Here is a 13,988-nt window from a genome sequence, read left to right on the forward strand (position 1 = left end):
CCTAAGCCAATGAAAACCCAAACATCTTATTTATATGTTTATTTTCACAGAATTCGACCTCAACTTGCAAAAGAAAAAATTGAAGGATGCCATATTTGTACTTCTGTCACACCGGGTGAACCTCAAGTGTTTCTAGGAAAAGATAAAGCTTTTACCTTTGACTACGTGTTTGATATTGAATCTCAACAAGAACAGATCTACACACAATGTATAGAAAAATTAATTGAAGGTTGTTTTGAAGGCTACAATGCTACAGTTTTTGCTTATGGACAAGTAAGTACCTATATCACAACAAACTGCGAGAAAATAAATCAAGCCAGTTCTTGACAGAAGTGCTAGTTTAGTAGCAATTTTATTGATATTCTTAAAATTGTCTTTTTTGGCAAGTTTGTTCATGTTTCTATTTTTTTATATTTAGACTGGAGCTGGAAAAACATATACTATGGGAACAGGATTTGATGTCAATATAATTGAAGAAGAACAGGGTATTATTTCTCGTGCTGTTAAGCATCTTTTTAAGTGTATTGAAGAAAAAAAAGAAATTGCTATTAAAAATGGAATTCCACCTCCCGATTTTAAAGTTAATTCTCAGTTCTTGGAGGTAATATTTAATTATTCTCTTAACTTTTAAAAAACTTTTTTCAATTAAATGTCTGAGGAGGAATTGTTGATATTTTGTATGTATGATAATTTAAAAACGTGGAATGACATTAAGACTATTTTTAGAACATCTATTCTTTTTTAAATGGTACTGCTTTTTGAAATTATGTTTGAAAAAGGTGTTTCTTTTTCCTTTTAAAAAAATATGCGTTTTTAACATTGATTTTAAAAAATTTTCAGTTTCAGTCTCTTTGCTTCCCTCTAGCCCTTTCCTGACCCATTGAGAAGACAAAAAACATATCAGTTATATATGTGAAGTCATGCAAAACTTATTTCCGTATTAATTGTTTCACCCTCTTTTCCCCCACCCACAAGAAAAATAAAGTGCAAAGGTATGCATCAGTCTGCACTCATAGTTTAGTAGTATCTTTCATCAAAAATCAGAAGAGCTGTTTCTTTGTGTTTACTATATTACTATGCTATTTTGACATGTATTGTATCTTTTGTGTGTGCTTAATTTTGTACATTGATAGTTCTATGATCTAAATGCCTGACTCATTCTGATAAGAAAACTATACTACAATTAATGAATAAAAACTTAATAAATGTTTATAACAGACAAGGATAATTAGCACTGATTTCAGAATATTTTCCTCATGTAATTTTCATCTAGTTACTAGTAATTTAATTAGTGTAGCTATCTATACAAAAAGGAGGAGGAAATAAGAATTGAGCAACTGACATACGGTCTTCATTCTTTTCTGAACTGGATAAATAGGAAAAAAATACAAATACACAGGGAAATAGTAGAAAAGGGAAGAAGGAAGAAAGGGGAATTAGAAGAAAGGTAGGTTAAGGGAAGAATTGGTGCTAATAAGCAAAACAAACTTTTAACTAAGGATATATTGATGGAGCAAAGAATGGGAATCTGAGGCAATCTTCATAAATTGGAATGGCTGAACAAGTTAGAATATGTAAATTTGATGAAATATTATTTTATTATAAGAATGGTGTTGAAAAGGAATGATTGTAAAGAAATCTAGGAAAACTTATATTAACTGATGTGAACTAAAGTGAACAGAATCAGAATAAATTAAACATCTTTGAAAGAATTAAGAACTCTAAAAGTTTTCTTTTTTTAAAAAATCAATTAGCTTTTAATGCACATTGCTTTATGAATCATGTTGGGAGAGAAAGATCAGAACAAAAGGGAAAAACCATGTGAGAGAAAAAAACAGAAAAAAGAAGTGAACAAATCATGTGCTGATTTACATTCAGTTTCCATAATTCTTTTAATGGATGCTGATGATATTTTCTATTCAAAGTCTATTGGGATTGTCTTGGAGAATTAAGAAGTCTTAAGCATAATGATCAATCACAATGCCAGAGCACATGATAAAACATGTTGTCTCCTTCCCCATAGAAAGGCGTGAAGGATTCGAAGTCCAGAATGAGAATTTGCAAATTTCTTTTTCTTCATTATATGTTTGCAATGGGGAAGGAGGGAGACTTTTATCTTTAATTCTCATATAAGAAAAGGAGAGGGAGTTATAGTCAGAAGGAGAAAAGATAGATCCTTGTTCATTAAAAAAATAGAAATTTTAAAATGGCATTTGCCTTGGGTATTTGGGGGGGGGGAAATTTGGTAAAGAATTTAGTATTGTTGTATTGTACAATTTGTTAGTATTCATTTGGGCAGTGACCTCATCTGAAAGTTCAAGTAACATTTCATATCTAGAATATCCTGACCTCTTTATTTTTAAAATTTTATTTCAATAGAATATTATTTTCCCAATTAAATGTAAAGATGGTTTTCAACATTCATTTTTTGTAAGATTTTGAGTTCCAAATTTTTTCTCCCTCCTTCCCTTACTTGCTCCCTCCCCATGCTGTCAGGCAATCTGATATAAATTATAGGTGTACCTTCGTTGTTGACACATTTCTATATGAGTCATGTTGGGAAAGAAAAATCAGAACAAAAGAGAAAAACCACAAGAAAGAAAAAAACAAAACAGAACAAAAAAGAGAGATGCTTCGATGTGCAGTTAGTCTCCATAGTTCTTTTTCTGGTTGTGTATGGAATTTTCCATCCAAAGTTTAGTGAAATTGCCTCAGTTGCTGAAAAGAGCTGTCATCATAGCTGATCATAACACAGTCTTGCTGTTGCTGTATAAAAATGTTTTCCAGGTTCTGCTCTTTTCACCCAGCATCAGTTCATTTAAGTCTTTCCAGACTTTTCTGAAATCAGCCTTATAGAATAATAGTATCCCATTACATTCGTATAGCATAACCTAGTCAGCCATTCCCCAGTTGTTGGGCATCCATTCAATTTCCAGGTCCTTGCCACCACAAAAAGAGCTGCTCCTAACATTTTTGCACATTTTCCCTTTTTTATGATTCTTTAGGATACAAACCCAGGAGTGGCACTGCTGGATCAAAGAGTATTCACAGTTTAAAGCACTTTAAACATAATTCCAAATTGTTCTTCAGAAAGGTTGGATCATTTCCTAACCCCACCAACAATGCATGAGTGTCTCAGTTTTCCCATATCCTCTCCAACATTCATTATCTTTTCCTGTCATTTTAGGGGATCTGATACCCACCTCTCTATTTAAAAAAAAAACCCAGCAGAAATTTCTTTCTCCTCTTTTCTACTTTCTGTTGCACTGTAAAAACAAATGAGCAAATTCCTTGTATTACACATAGGCAAAAAAAAAAAACTCATTGTTTGTACGCAGAAATTTTTCTTACTATATTTTTTAAATCCATCACCTCTGTATATTGGATAGTCTGTTTCATCATTGATGCTGTGGCCATTATATTTATCATTTTTTAAATAGCTTTCAGAGATGTTTATTTTTAGTATTGTCTCTGAAATGTTTTTGTGGTTCTGTTATTGTCATTCTTCATCAGCTTACAAATGTGTTCAAAATTCTTCAGTTTTATAATATTGATATGATAATTTGTTTTTCTTTTTAATCAAGTTGGCTACTTAAATAGCTCCTAGTTTTATTTATCAGTTCAGATAAGTGGCATAGTAGACACAGCTCTGGGCTTAGAATCAAGATGACTTGAATTCCAATTCAGTTTCAAATATTTACTTAGTTGTGTGACTTTTAACATTTCCTCAGTTTCCCCATCTGCAAAATGAAGATATTAAATAGCATTCACCTTCTGGGTTGTGAGGATCTAGTGAGATTTTAATTGTAAAATGATTACAGTGCCTGGCACATAGTAAGTGCTATATAAATGTGTGTTGTGGTGGTTCTTATTCATTGAACAAAACATTTTGCTTTCAATGATTATAAGCTGCTCATTGCCTCTAGACCCCATTCTTTCAACCTCAGTGAAATTATATGGGTATGAATTATGGAACACCAAAAACTTAGACAAATCTAAATTGTAGAAACAAATGGGTAATAGTTTGTGCTGTGCCAATGATCACTTGCACATGAAAAGTAGTGAAAAGTATATGACCAAAAAAGGAGGGCCCTTCATGTAGCAAGAGTAAAGCAAACTAGTCTGAATACTACATTGGTAGCCACAAAGTATAATTTAAAAAGGCAGCCTTCTGAATATTAGATTCTCCATGAAGAGAAATGATAAGAAAAGTAGGGTTAAGAATTGCATGGGATAAGAAGGTGTGGAGGAGTGCACTGATGGAGATAATATCTATATTGATAAGTCATAAATTAAACTGTCACATTTTGACCCAGATCCAAATTTAGTATAGCAATAAATATTTTACCAAGGAAGTAGCTTATGTGAAAATAGCAAATTATATTATCTTATGATTGTGGTATTATTCTGACTTATTGATAGCTCACTAAGGAATGATATAATTGTTGATTTCTAAATCCCCTAAAAGAAACAGTGTTCACCTGAGAAACATTTTTAACTTTCTAAAGCTAAAGATAATTTTACTGCTCTTAAATAAATTTGCATTTTACATGATTGAATGCATTTTTTCCAATTACTGGGATCTATGTCTTGACCTGCACGACAAAGATTTGCTCAATCTCCTTTTAAGAAGCCCTAACTTTGTTAATTACTGTATGAAGCCAACTGAAAAGTCAAGTTTCACTTTTTGAGTGCCTTAAGCCACTATGTGAAAAGTGAGGTATACATTTTTTCCTATGTGGTATAAATCTGTTTTCAAGCTTATTTATCCCAGCTAACAGTTTTTACTTTGATTTTTCCATTTTGCCCTATGTGTTCACCTAAAATATCATTTGATGTTTGGCATCTTACATACTTTAAGCAACTGCTTTTATAAATATATTCTGATAGAATTTATTTTTAATTGCTTTTTGTTAGCTGCTTTTTAAATGCTCATTAAAGAAATACAGAGTAATAATAGATGAGAGATGTCATTTTCAAAAATGCATTTTGCAGTATCAAAAAGGAAATTATCAAAAAGGAAATTTTCAAGACTAATATTTTACAACATTTTATTTTGCTAGCTTTATAATGAAGAGGTTCTTGATCTCTTTGATACCACACGTGACATTGATGCAAAAAACAAAAAGTCCAATATACGAATCCATGAAGACTCAACTGGAGGAATTTATACTGTGGGAGTTACAACACGTAATGTGAATACAGAATCAGAGGTGATGGCTGCATTGTATTTCAAATAATTATTGAACATTTACAAAGTTTTTAATATGTTTAATGCTTTAGGCCAACTACTGAAATACAAAGATCATTTATTTGAATAAATTTACAATGGAAAAAAAGAGATAAAATGGATGAGGTGAAATATGAGAATGAGAATCTTTTTTATATCATTTACTGTCACATTAGTATTATTGTGATCTCTTATAGAAAACTTCTATGAAAAAATTTTTTTAATTAGCAAAAGACGTGTGTGTGTGTGTGTGTGTGTGTGTGTGTGTGTGTTGTGTACATAGATAAACATAAATAGTTTATAGTTAAGTCTCATTAGGAAAGAATTTTGGGATAAAACTACAAATGCTGGTGAATATTGAACAAATAAATCTTATAGGATTTTGTTCTATAAAAATAATATGCTATTGAATTTGGAGTTTAATCTCAAAGATTGTGCCTACAATAATGAAGTAAAACAACATCTTAGCAACTTTTTATCTTATATCAGTAAATATGACTGGATTAACCATTTATGGTAAAACTTTATTGTATTTCATTTAAATGTTAGTCAAATGTTATTCTTTTATCCTCATCTCCTTTTCTAGATGATGCAGTGTTTAAAGCTGGGTGCTTTATCTCGAACTACTGCAAGTACTCAGATGAATGTGCAAAGCTCTCGTTCACATGCCATTTTTACCATTCACTTGTGTCAGACCAGAGTGTGTCCCAGAATAGATGCTGCTGTAAGTTTATTTCCTAATTTCTCAAACTCTTTGACTTCCCTAATTCTATTTTGATTTTTCCTAAATTATTCAGTATGTGCCAAGGAAACTGGGCAGCTAGATGGAGCAGTTGATAGTGTTGGACTTGGAACTCAGAAGATCTGTGTTTGAAATCCTGCTTCAGACACTGTATGACCAGGGTCAAATTAATTTACCTTTCTCAGCTTCAGTTGTCTCAAATGAGAATAATAATATCTATCTTACAGTGTGAGCATTACATAAAATAACATCTAAATCATGTTGCAAACTTTAAAGGAATGTATAAATGTTAGCTAATAAATACTATCACTAGGCATTAGAGACATAAATCCATTATTAAGTTTTTTTTTTCCTACTACAGAATTGTAGTAACATGTACAACATGTACATAGAAAATTATAAAATATCTACCCAGTTTCTTGTGGGGAGGCCCTAGATCAGAGTGGGTTTTCCATTAGGACTTCAATTTGAGGTTTGAAGAAGTTAGATATTCTACAGGGCAGACGTAAAGAGGGAGTACATTCCAGGCATGGGGAACAGCTCGATGCTTTTGCAAAAGCATTAAGACTAAAGATAGAATGTAATGGCCAATTGATAAATAGCAAATAAGCCAATTGGCCAGAAAGTAAGGGCTGAGGGAAAAGAATGTATTTTTTTTTTCTTTTTTGCTGAGGCAATTGGGGGTAAGTGACTTGTCCAAGGTCACACAGCCAGGAAGTGGTAAGTGTCTGAGATCAAATTTGAGCTCAGTCCTCCTGACTAAAGGGCTAGTGCTCTATCCAGTGCACCACCTAGCTGCTCCGGAATGTGCATTTTTCAGTAAGATTAGAAAGGGAATCCTGAGCTATAATGTGAAAAGCTTCAAAAGCCAAATAAAACATTTTATTCTACAGATTTATTCTACAGGTTTTTTTTTTTTCTTGTTTGCTTGTTTTTTGAGCAAGTGAAGGCAAGGAGAACTATGTTTTGGGAATATAAATTTGATTGCTGGATAGATTAGAGAATAAAGAGAGTAGCTAGGAAACCATTTAAGAGGCTTTTGTAGTTGTTGAAGGGATGATAAAGGCCAGAAGTAAAATTGTGGTTGTGTAAATGTGGAAAAGAGTTATGTACAAGATGGATTGTGGAAGTAGAATCAATAAGATAGGGCAGCAGATTGGATGTCAAGTGTTAAGTAGAGAAAAGAGTCAGAAATAACTTGAAAATAGTAAATCTGGGTGACTAGAAAGATAGCTGTACCTTCAACATGAATTGTTACATGAATTTTTTTTGTGTTCAAAACAGAGCCCTTTACATTATGCACTTACAAGATTCTTTTTCTCAGTCATATCTTACTGAGTTCCATTCTATCCTTGCTAAAAACAAAGGTAATTAAATGCTTAAACCTTCTAGAGAGAAATAATTGATTAGCATCTATATTAGGCTTATCTTATGCAGCTATTAAAATACGCTCATGGCTAAGTAGTCTTATGGCATGTAGCTTTTAACCATTGGCTTTAGCTTTAATTAAGAATTTTTGCACCTGAAACAAATAGTACAAACTCTACAGGCCCACTGGTTAGGAGGAAATTGCTTTTCCTGCCTTCCGGCCTTCCTTCCCCAAAAAAGGATCATTTGTTAGTTCCCTGTAGTTTTCAGTATAGTTTTTCCTTCCCACTGGCATCTGAGAAGCTTAGTTACTTGGGATTGTGGATAGAATGCTAATACTTTTTACAGTAAACAGAATGACTGGGGAGAGGGCTTAGAATTTCTACTCTTCCCAATTAACAGTATATTATATTGGAGCTAGAGGAGACCTTAGGAATTATCCGTCTAAATTCTTAGTTTTAATAAGAAAGAAGCAACCTTCATGGAAGGGAAATGTGTGCTGACGTACACAGAGGAAAGCACATCCAGCTCTTACTGAAATTGAGACATAGGAAGTGGGAGGAGGGGGGGAAAAAGAGAAATTGAGGCTGAGCTGAAGTAGTCAAATGGACCCTATACATTCAAAGACTGTTAGAGCCAGAAGGGATCTTAGAAACCACTTATCATTTATAGAAGAGAAACCAGATTTGTGAGGCAGAGTCACTAAAATGGAGGCCCCCTGGTTCTAGGAAAAGTCCTTTTGGTTACGATTATGGAATTTGGGCTCCACAGAGGACACAAGAGCGCCATTTCTTCCAGGGCAAAGGCCCAAGGGACGCATGACTCAGGATAGTGATGATGAGGGAGTCTAGGTCTTTCTGGGAGTACCCTGACCTTATACAAATGGCTAAACCTCTATCAAGTTTTTAAACATTTAGGGAGGGTAAAGCTGTGATGGGGAAGGCCAGAATGATTTATTTGGCCTCTTAAAGCTTGAGTTAAGCAAATATCTGACTTTGGAATTTCTAGGAAATTGGTACTCAGAACGTGATAAAATCATGAGCTTTACTGTTATGTGATGCAGAAAGCAAGAAAATTATTTATCCACACATTATTGCAACATAAAGAGGCTTTTCCTCACATGCAACAAACATAGCCCAGTTGGATAGTAAGTGAGAGGGTTTGTGATAGAAAAGTTCTCATTGTTCTTTATGGAAATCAAACTTGGGGGAAGCTCAGGGAGGGCGAGTTTCTTTAGCAGGACCACAAGCTTAGAAGGGTCCAATAAATTGAAAGAAAGACTCAAGACTCTTGCAATCAATCAAGTGTTTATTCATGCAAGAGCTGCTAACTTTATTCACACTTAATACCAATTTAACAGTGGAAAAGTACAACTGCCTGTTTTGTTTTTATGCATCTCTTGACATCAGGACCACTTAGCCTAAGTGACTCCCAAACAGTATCCATAATATCAAAAATAAAAAGTTTATAATTATCACCTAGAAAGTCATGGCTCAGGACCCTTTTTTTCTGGGCCTATTGTGAGTATATTTGTATTGTGGTGCAGTGTGGGGAGAGGAGGGGTTAGAAGGATGAGTCTCATCCCGTGGTCTGTTTTTGGGCTTCCCCCTTTTTTGGGACAGTCAGGTGATGATCAAAATAGACCCTCCTCCCTTTGGCGGTGACTCGGCTTCCACTCCTTACCCTTGGGACAAGCCAGAGCACTAGTTTAGCCTCTAGCTTTGTCTAAGTAGTCCAGGGAAATCATTAAATTGTTCCCTCAGCAGCAGCTTGCTATTACTACTGCTCCAATGATCTTCAATCCTGTTACCAGTTTGAACCAGTCCTATCAGCAGGCTCCATATTTCTTTCTTTTCTCCCTGATCTTTTTCTTTGATTGCATACAAGAATATAATTGTTGGACTTTAAGATTTGTCTACTTTGTTACCAAGAGAGAAAAGTTAAAATTGACTCCACATATAATGTAAATTATTTATCCTTTTCTTTAGGGAACATTGCACCTAGAGGTTACTCTTGACCTAGCCGAGAGGCCTTTCTTAGTCAGCAAATTAATCAGCAAATAGTTAAGTAACTTTAATGTACTGGGATTACAAATACAATAAATGAAAGAATCCCTGCTTAAAAGGAATTTTTGTTAGAGTAGGAGAGACAACAAGGACATAGAATAAACACAAAGAGAATAAATACAAGTAAATATAAAGTAGTTAAATACAGATCATTTAGGGACAGAAGAAATTAGTATTGTGGGGGAAATGTGGAAAGGCTTTGAGTGATTCTTGAGCTGGTTTTGAAGGAAATATAGTATTCTACAAAGTGGAAATGGGACTGCTAGTACAAAGGCTGGGAGGTAGAGTATTCTGTGTGAGAAACAGAGAGAAGGCTCATTTAGCTTTTGGCTAGCACTTGTCATGTTTCATTAATATGTCATCATTTATGTCCTGTGCTTGTTATTAATGGAGTAATAATATCTTCCCACCTTTTCAGCCATGTCATCTTCCCATTCTTTTTCCTTTCCACATCTTCTGGTTTGTTTTCCTTCCCATTGGGCATGTTTTCACAAAGTGGAACTAAACTAGTAAAATTAAGAGACAAGTTTGGACATTGTTGTGATTGTGTCTCAACATAGTTTCTGCCTTTCCCATTACATTTTTTGTGATATCTGTTTTGTACAGGCTTAGTAAACATGCTACACTATTCCTTTTCTAACATATACCACTGGAGGGTTATTATTTGATCTGTATAATGAATTTACAAAAAGACATACCCATACCAAAAAGACTTAGGATCCTATTGAATGTTCCTCTCTCCAAGCTTTGGATGTTTTTATGTGGAACTTTTTGTTTGACTTTCTCTTTCACAGGCTTTCTTGACTGTGTTCTACATTGTTTTTAGACAAGATCTGTGATTTCTTTGATAACAGAACTTCCAATGAGAAAACTCTACTAATGCTTTTTTTTTTTTTTTTTTCCTCTACAGTTTATAGCCTTAGAGAATTACCTTGGTAAGTGACAGGTCAGATATCTCTCAGAGGGTCACATAGACATTCTGATGCAAAAGCAGGACTAGAATACAGTTCTTCCTAACCCTAAGGCTCTGTCCCTTTTACCAGTCTGCCTCTCATAGTGTATCTATAGAGTAGGACAAGGCGTTTGTGTCCTTTTCTTAATATATTTAATAATAATATTAATATTCTAACCAAATTAATTGGATTTTTATTTCCTCAATTGCAGGAAAATGTAATTGATAATAAGATGGTATCTGAGTCATCCCAGATGAATGAATTTGAAACTCTTACTGCAAAATTTCATTTTGTTGATCTTGCTGGATCAGAAAGATTAAAACGTACAGGAGCTACTGGAGAAAGAGCCAAAGAAGGCATATCCATCAACTGTGGTCTAGTAAGATTAAAGATACTAAGATGATTAAAAGTATTAAGCTGTCAATATATCAGTGTGTTCCTTTAGTCTTTCTTTTCTTTTTTATTTCATAATATCCTAAATGAAAACATTTATATAAATAGATTGCTGAGGGATTTTGGGTAGTAACTAACAAATGAAATTATCATTTAATTTATTGACAAATATTGACAATTTATCCACTAAAGTTGAAATCCTCTTCTTCCCATTAATTACAATTATTTTTGATTAAGATATTTTTATAAGTATTTAATTATAAACTTGGTGGTTTCTAATTCAGTTAACATATATTTTGTTCTTTATAGTAATAATAAATTAAACATTAATTATTTACAAATCCTTTTAATTTATACCAAAATGCTTTGATGACTTTGAACATATTCTAGGGACAAGAATTTTCAGGTAAGCTTTGAATTTGTATAAATAATAAATAATTGTTTCAAATATCCTTATCATCCAGATTATTAAATATATGAATAATATATGAAAGTTTAAAAAATTTAAGATTGTTGAAAATAGCATTTTATCCAAAACTTATTTTTAAGTTGTATTGGAAAATACTATGCTACTTTATCATTTTTGCATGTGTGTGTTTATTTTATTTTAGGTGAATGAGTATTTTTTTTTTTTAGTGAGATATGAGGATTGCTAATCAGTTTCCCAGAAGATATCTTGAGACCTCTTTATAAAATGTTTACATATATAAAACTTCTAAAGAGAGAGCCGAGGAAGAGAGAGATAAATTCAAAACTTGCCAAAAGACTCACATTTCCTTTTAACATCATCAAATGTATTTATCTTCCTCAAACAAGTATCTAAATTTATAAAACATAGCAAACAGTTTAAAATCAACGCTATTGTTTAAGGAATCCTGCAGTTTACATTTTTTTTATTTCCCCTTCATTGTTAATTGTTTTTTTGTTTTTTTTTTTTTTTTACAAGTTATATGCATGGGTAATTTTACAGCATTGACAATTGCCAAACCTTTTGTTCCAATTTTTCCCCTCCTTCCCCCCACCCTCTCTCCTAGATGGCAGGATACCATTTAATTTTGGAGTAAAGTTTGTGGTTACCATAAACTTAGGAAAAAAGTTTGACATAGAAAAAGCTTAGCATAGACCTTTTTGGACATATAGAAACAATATTGTATAAAACAGCTTATAAAATACATTTTTTTTGGTAATGAATGCTTCATTCCTGTTGACTTGGTTACAAGATTGAACATGATTTCTTCCTAAGCCAAGATATTCCATCTCAGTGTTGTGCCTTTTCTGGCACAACAAACTTGGCAGTTTGAGATATTGTTTGCTTCCCTTCATTTCTTTGACATTCTGTTTCTACTTGAAGTCTATGGTTCAGACCTCTTGAGTGTGATTCCTTTTTGTCCTTGATAAGATATAAAGGAAGCAGTTGATTGAGCTACTTTCTGATCCTTTGAATAACAAAGTACAGAACAAAGACAGTCTTTTTATGTCTTGGTGCCCACTTTAATGATCTTACTATCAGACTACTTAACTGAGAAGGAAGATTATGATTTTGGGTTTTGATAAATGCTGTGCATTTCCAAAGCAGTACAAAATTGGTGGTCTGTCCCTGATAGCAAGAAAATAGCCACTATAGAAACTGCTGGTATTATGGGGATGATTTTAGTTTTTATAATAAGATGTGTAAGGATTTATATAACTCTTCTGGTAGTGTTTTCAGCTCATGATGCTGAACATTCCAGACTCTTTTGAAATGAGGTATAAGGTGAAGAATTCCACTATTATTAGGAACAGTCACTGATGCATATATAACCTTTTTTATTCTGTCTCAGGAATGAACATGAGTTATTTCCTTTGTTGAGCAGACAAAGTCACTAAGGAATAGACAGTTCTGGAGCTATGGCAGTTTGAAACGGGGGGAAACAGATTAAAAAAAGGAAGAAACAAGTAGACATGCTCTCATCTTATGAATTTGATCTATATGTAACAATACAAAAATATCATAAATTCAGTAGAATTAATCACTGATGTGTTCAGACCTTGAGTGATTACAATAAAGCCTGCTTTGCTGCATTCAAATAATTGTAGTCATGGAAAGAGAGAAACCAGGGTCAGAGAAGTAAGGAAGTTGAACTGTACAATCTTTAAGATCCCTTCCAGCTTACCAGTGTGAGTTCATGATTTTTTCAAAAGCGCTAAATGATATCATTCATTTTATTAATTTTTTGACATCACTTGCAGGGAGATAATTCTGTTTAGAGACATTATTTTAAGAAATGTTTTACTTTTAGATATGTCATGTAGTGTGCTATATGCTAAATGAATTCTATTGAATAATTTTTTTTTTACAGCTTTAAATATTATTGCAACCAGTTTTTAATCTTATTTTCTCATAGTTTCTTGGAAATTAATTGTAATTATATGCTTTTTGTCTTTTCTTTTTTTTTTTTTTTCAGTTGGCACTTGGAAATGTAATAAGTGCATTGGGAGATAAAAGTAAGAGAGCCACTCATGTACCTTATAGGGACTCAAAACTAACAAGACTACTGCAGGATTCCCTTGGGGGTAACAGGTATGGAAATTTTCCCCACCTATTTCTGACAATAAATGCTTGGTTCAGTTATTCATTAAATGAGCTGTGAGATTGTTTAAAAAGCAAGTTTGCATTTTATGTATTGTGTGATTATGTAAAGCATATTCATTATAAGTATTTGAATGTTTGTTTTTTTTTTTTTTGCTACTTTTCTGACAGAATGTGTGAAAAACCTGAGTGTACGGCTCTTTCTCTCCTACCCTATTGCATATCTTCCTTAACTATAGACCATATTTTATTTCTCTCTTATAACTTACTCTTCACTGTATCTTCTTTTAAAGTTGCTGTCTATCTTTTCATTTTCATTTTAAGTTTCAAACTCGTTTTTACTCCAACATTAAACATGAACTTGTTTGGCTTTAAATCTTTCATGTTTCCAAGGACGTACTTAGGCTGGCCACAGAATTTGGTATTCATAGTGAAGAAAAAGGCACAGATCAAAAGAAGGTGCCCTAATTTATTCTGTCATCTGAACAAAGAGGGAATTTACCCTTAAGAAAGAGTCCTGAGTTAGAGGAAAAAGCTTCAACTTGATATGTTTTTCTGAGTGACTTAAGTCATAAACAACAAAAATTGACTAACAAACAATAACAAAAGGATTTTTATTACATCAATTATGACTGTGACAGAAACCCAAAAGAGGATAACTCAAAAA

The 13,988-nt window shown here is 33.0% G+C and overlaps 1 protein-coding gene across 6 annotated transcripts in view; it reads left to right on the forward strand.

The window, feature by feature from the left end:
* The window catches only part of KIF21A (kinesin family member 21A), a 160,071-nt gene that overhangs the window by 59,142 nt on the left and 86,941 nt on the right, over positions 1-13,988 (forward strand). For all 6 annotated transcript variants that reach the window (XM_031940477.1, XM_031940478.1, XM_031940482.1 and 3 more), the window contains exons 2-7: positions 51-273; positions 419-601; positions 5,064-5,213; positions 5,817-5,954; positions 10,571-10,738; positions 13,197-13,312. In XM_031940477.1, the coding sequence (XP_031796337.1) occupies positions 51-273; positions 419-601; positions 5,064-5,213; positions 5,817-5,954; positions 10,571-10,738; positions 13,197-13,312 (978 nt within the window). The remainder of the gene's footprint in view (positions 1-50; positions 274-418; positions 602-5,063; positions 5,214-5,816; positions 5,955-10,570; positions 10,739-13,196; positions 13,313-13,988) is intronic.

This window comes from Sarcophilus harrisii, chromosome 5 (assembly GCF_902635505.1).
Source record: "Sarcophilus harrisii chromosome 5, mSarHar1.11, whole genome shotgun sequence".
Lineage (NCBI taxonomy): Eukaryota > Metazoa > Chordata > Mammalia > Dasyuromorphia > Dasyuridae > Sarcophilus > Sarcophilus harrisii.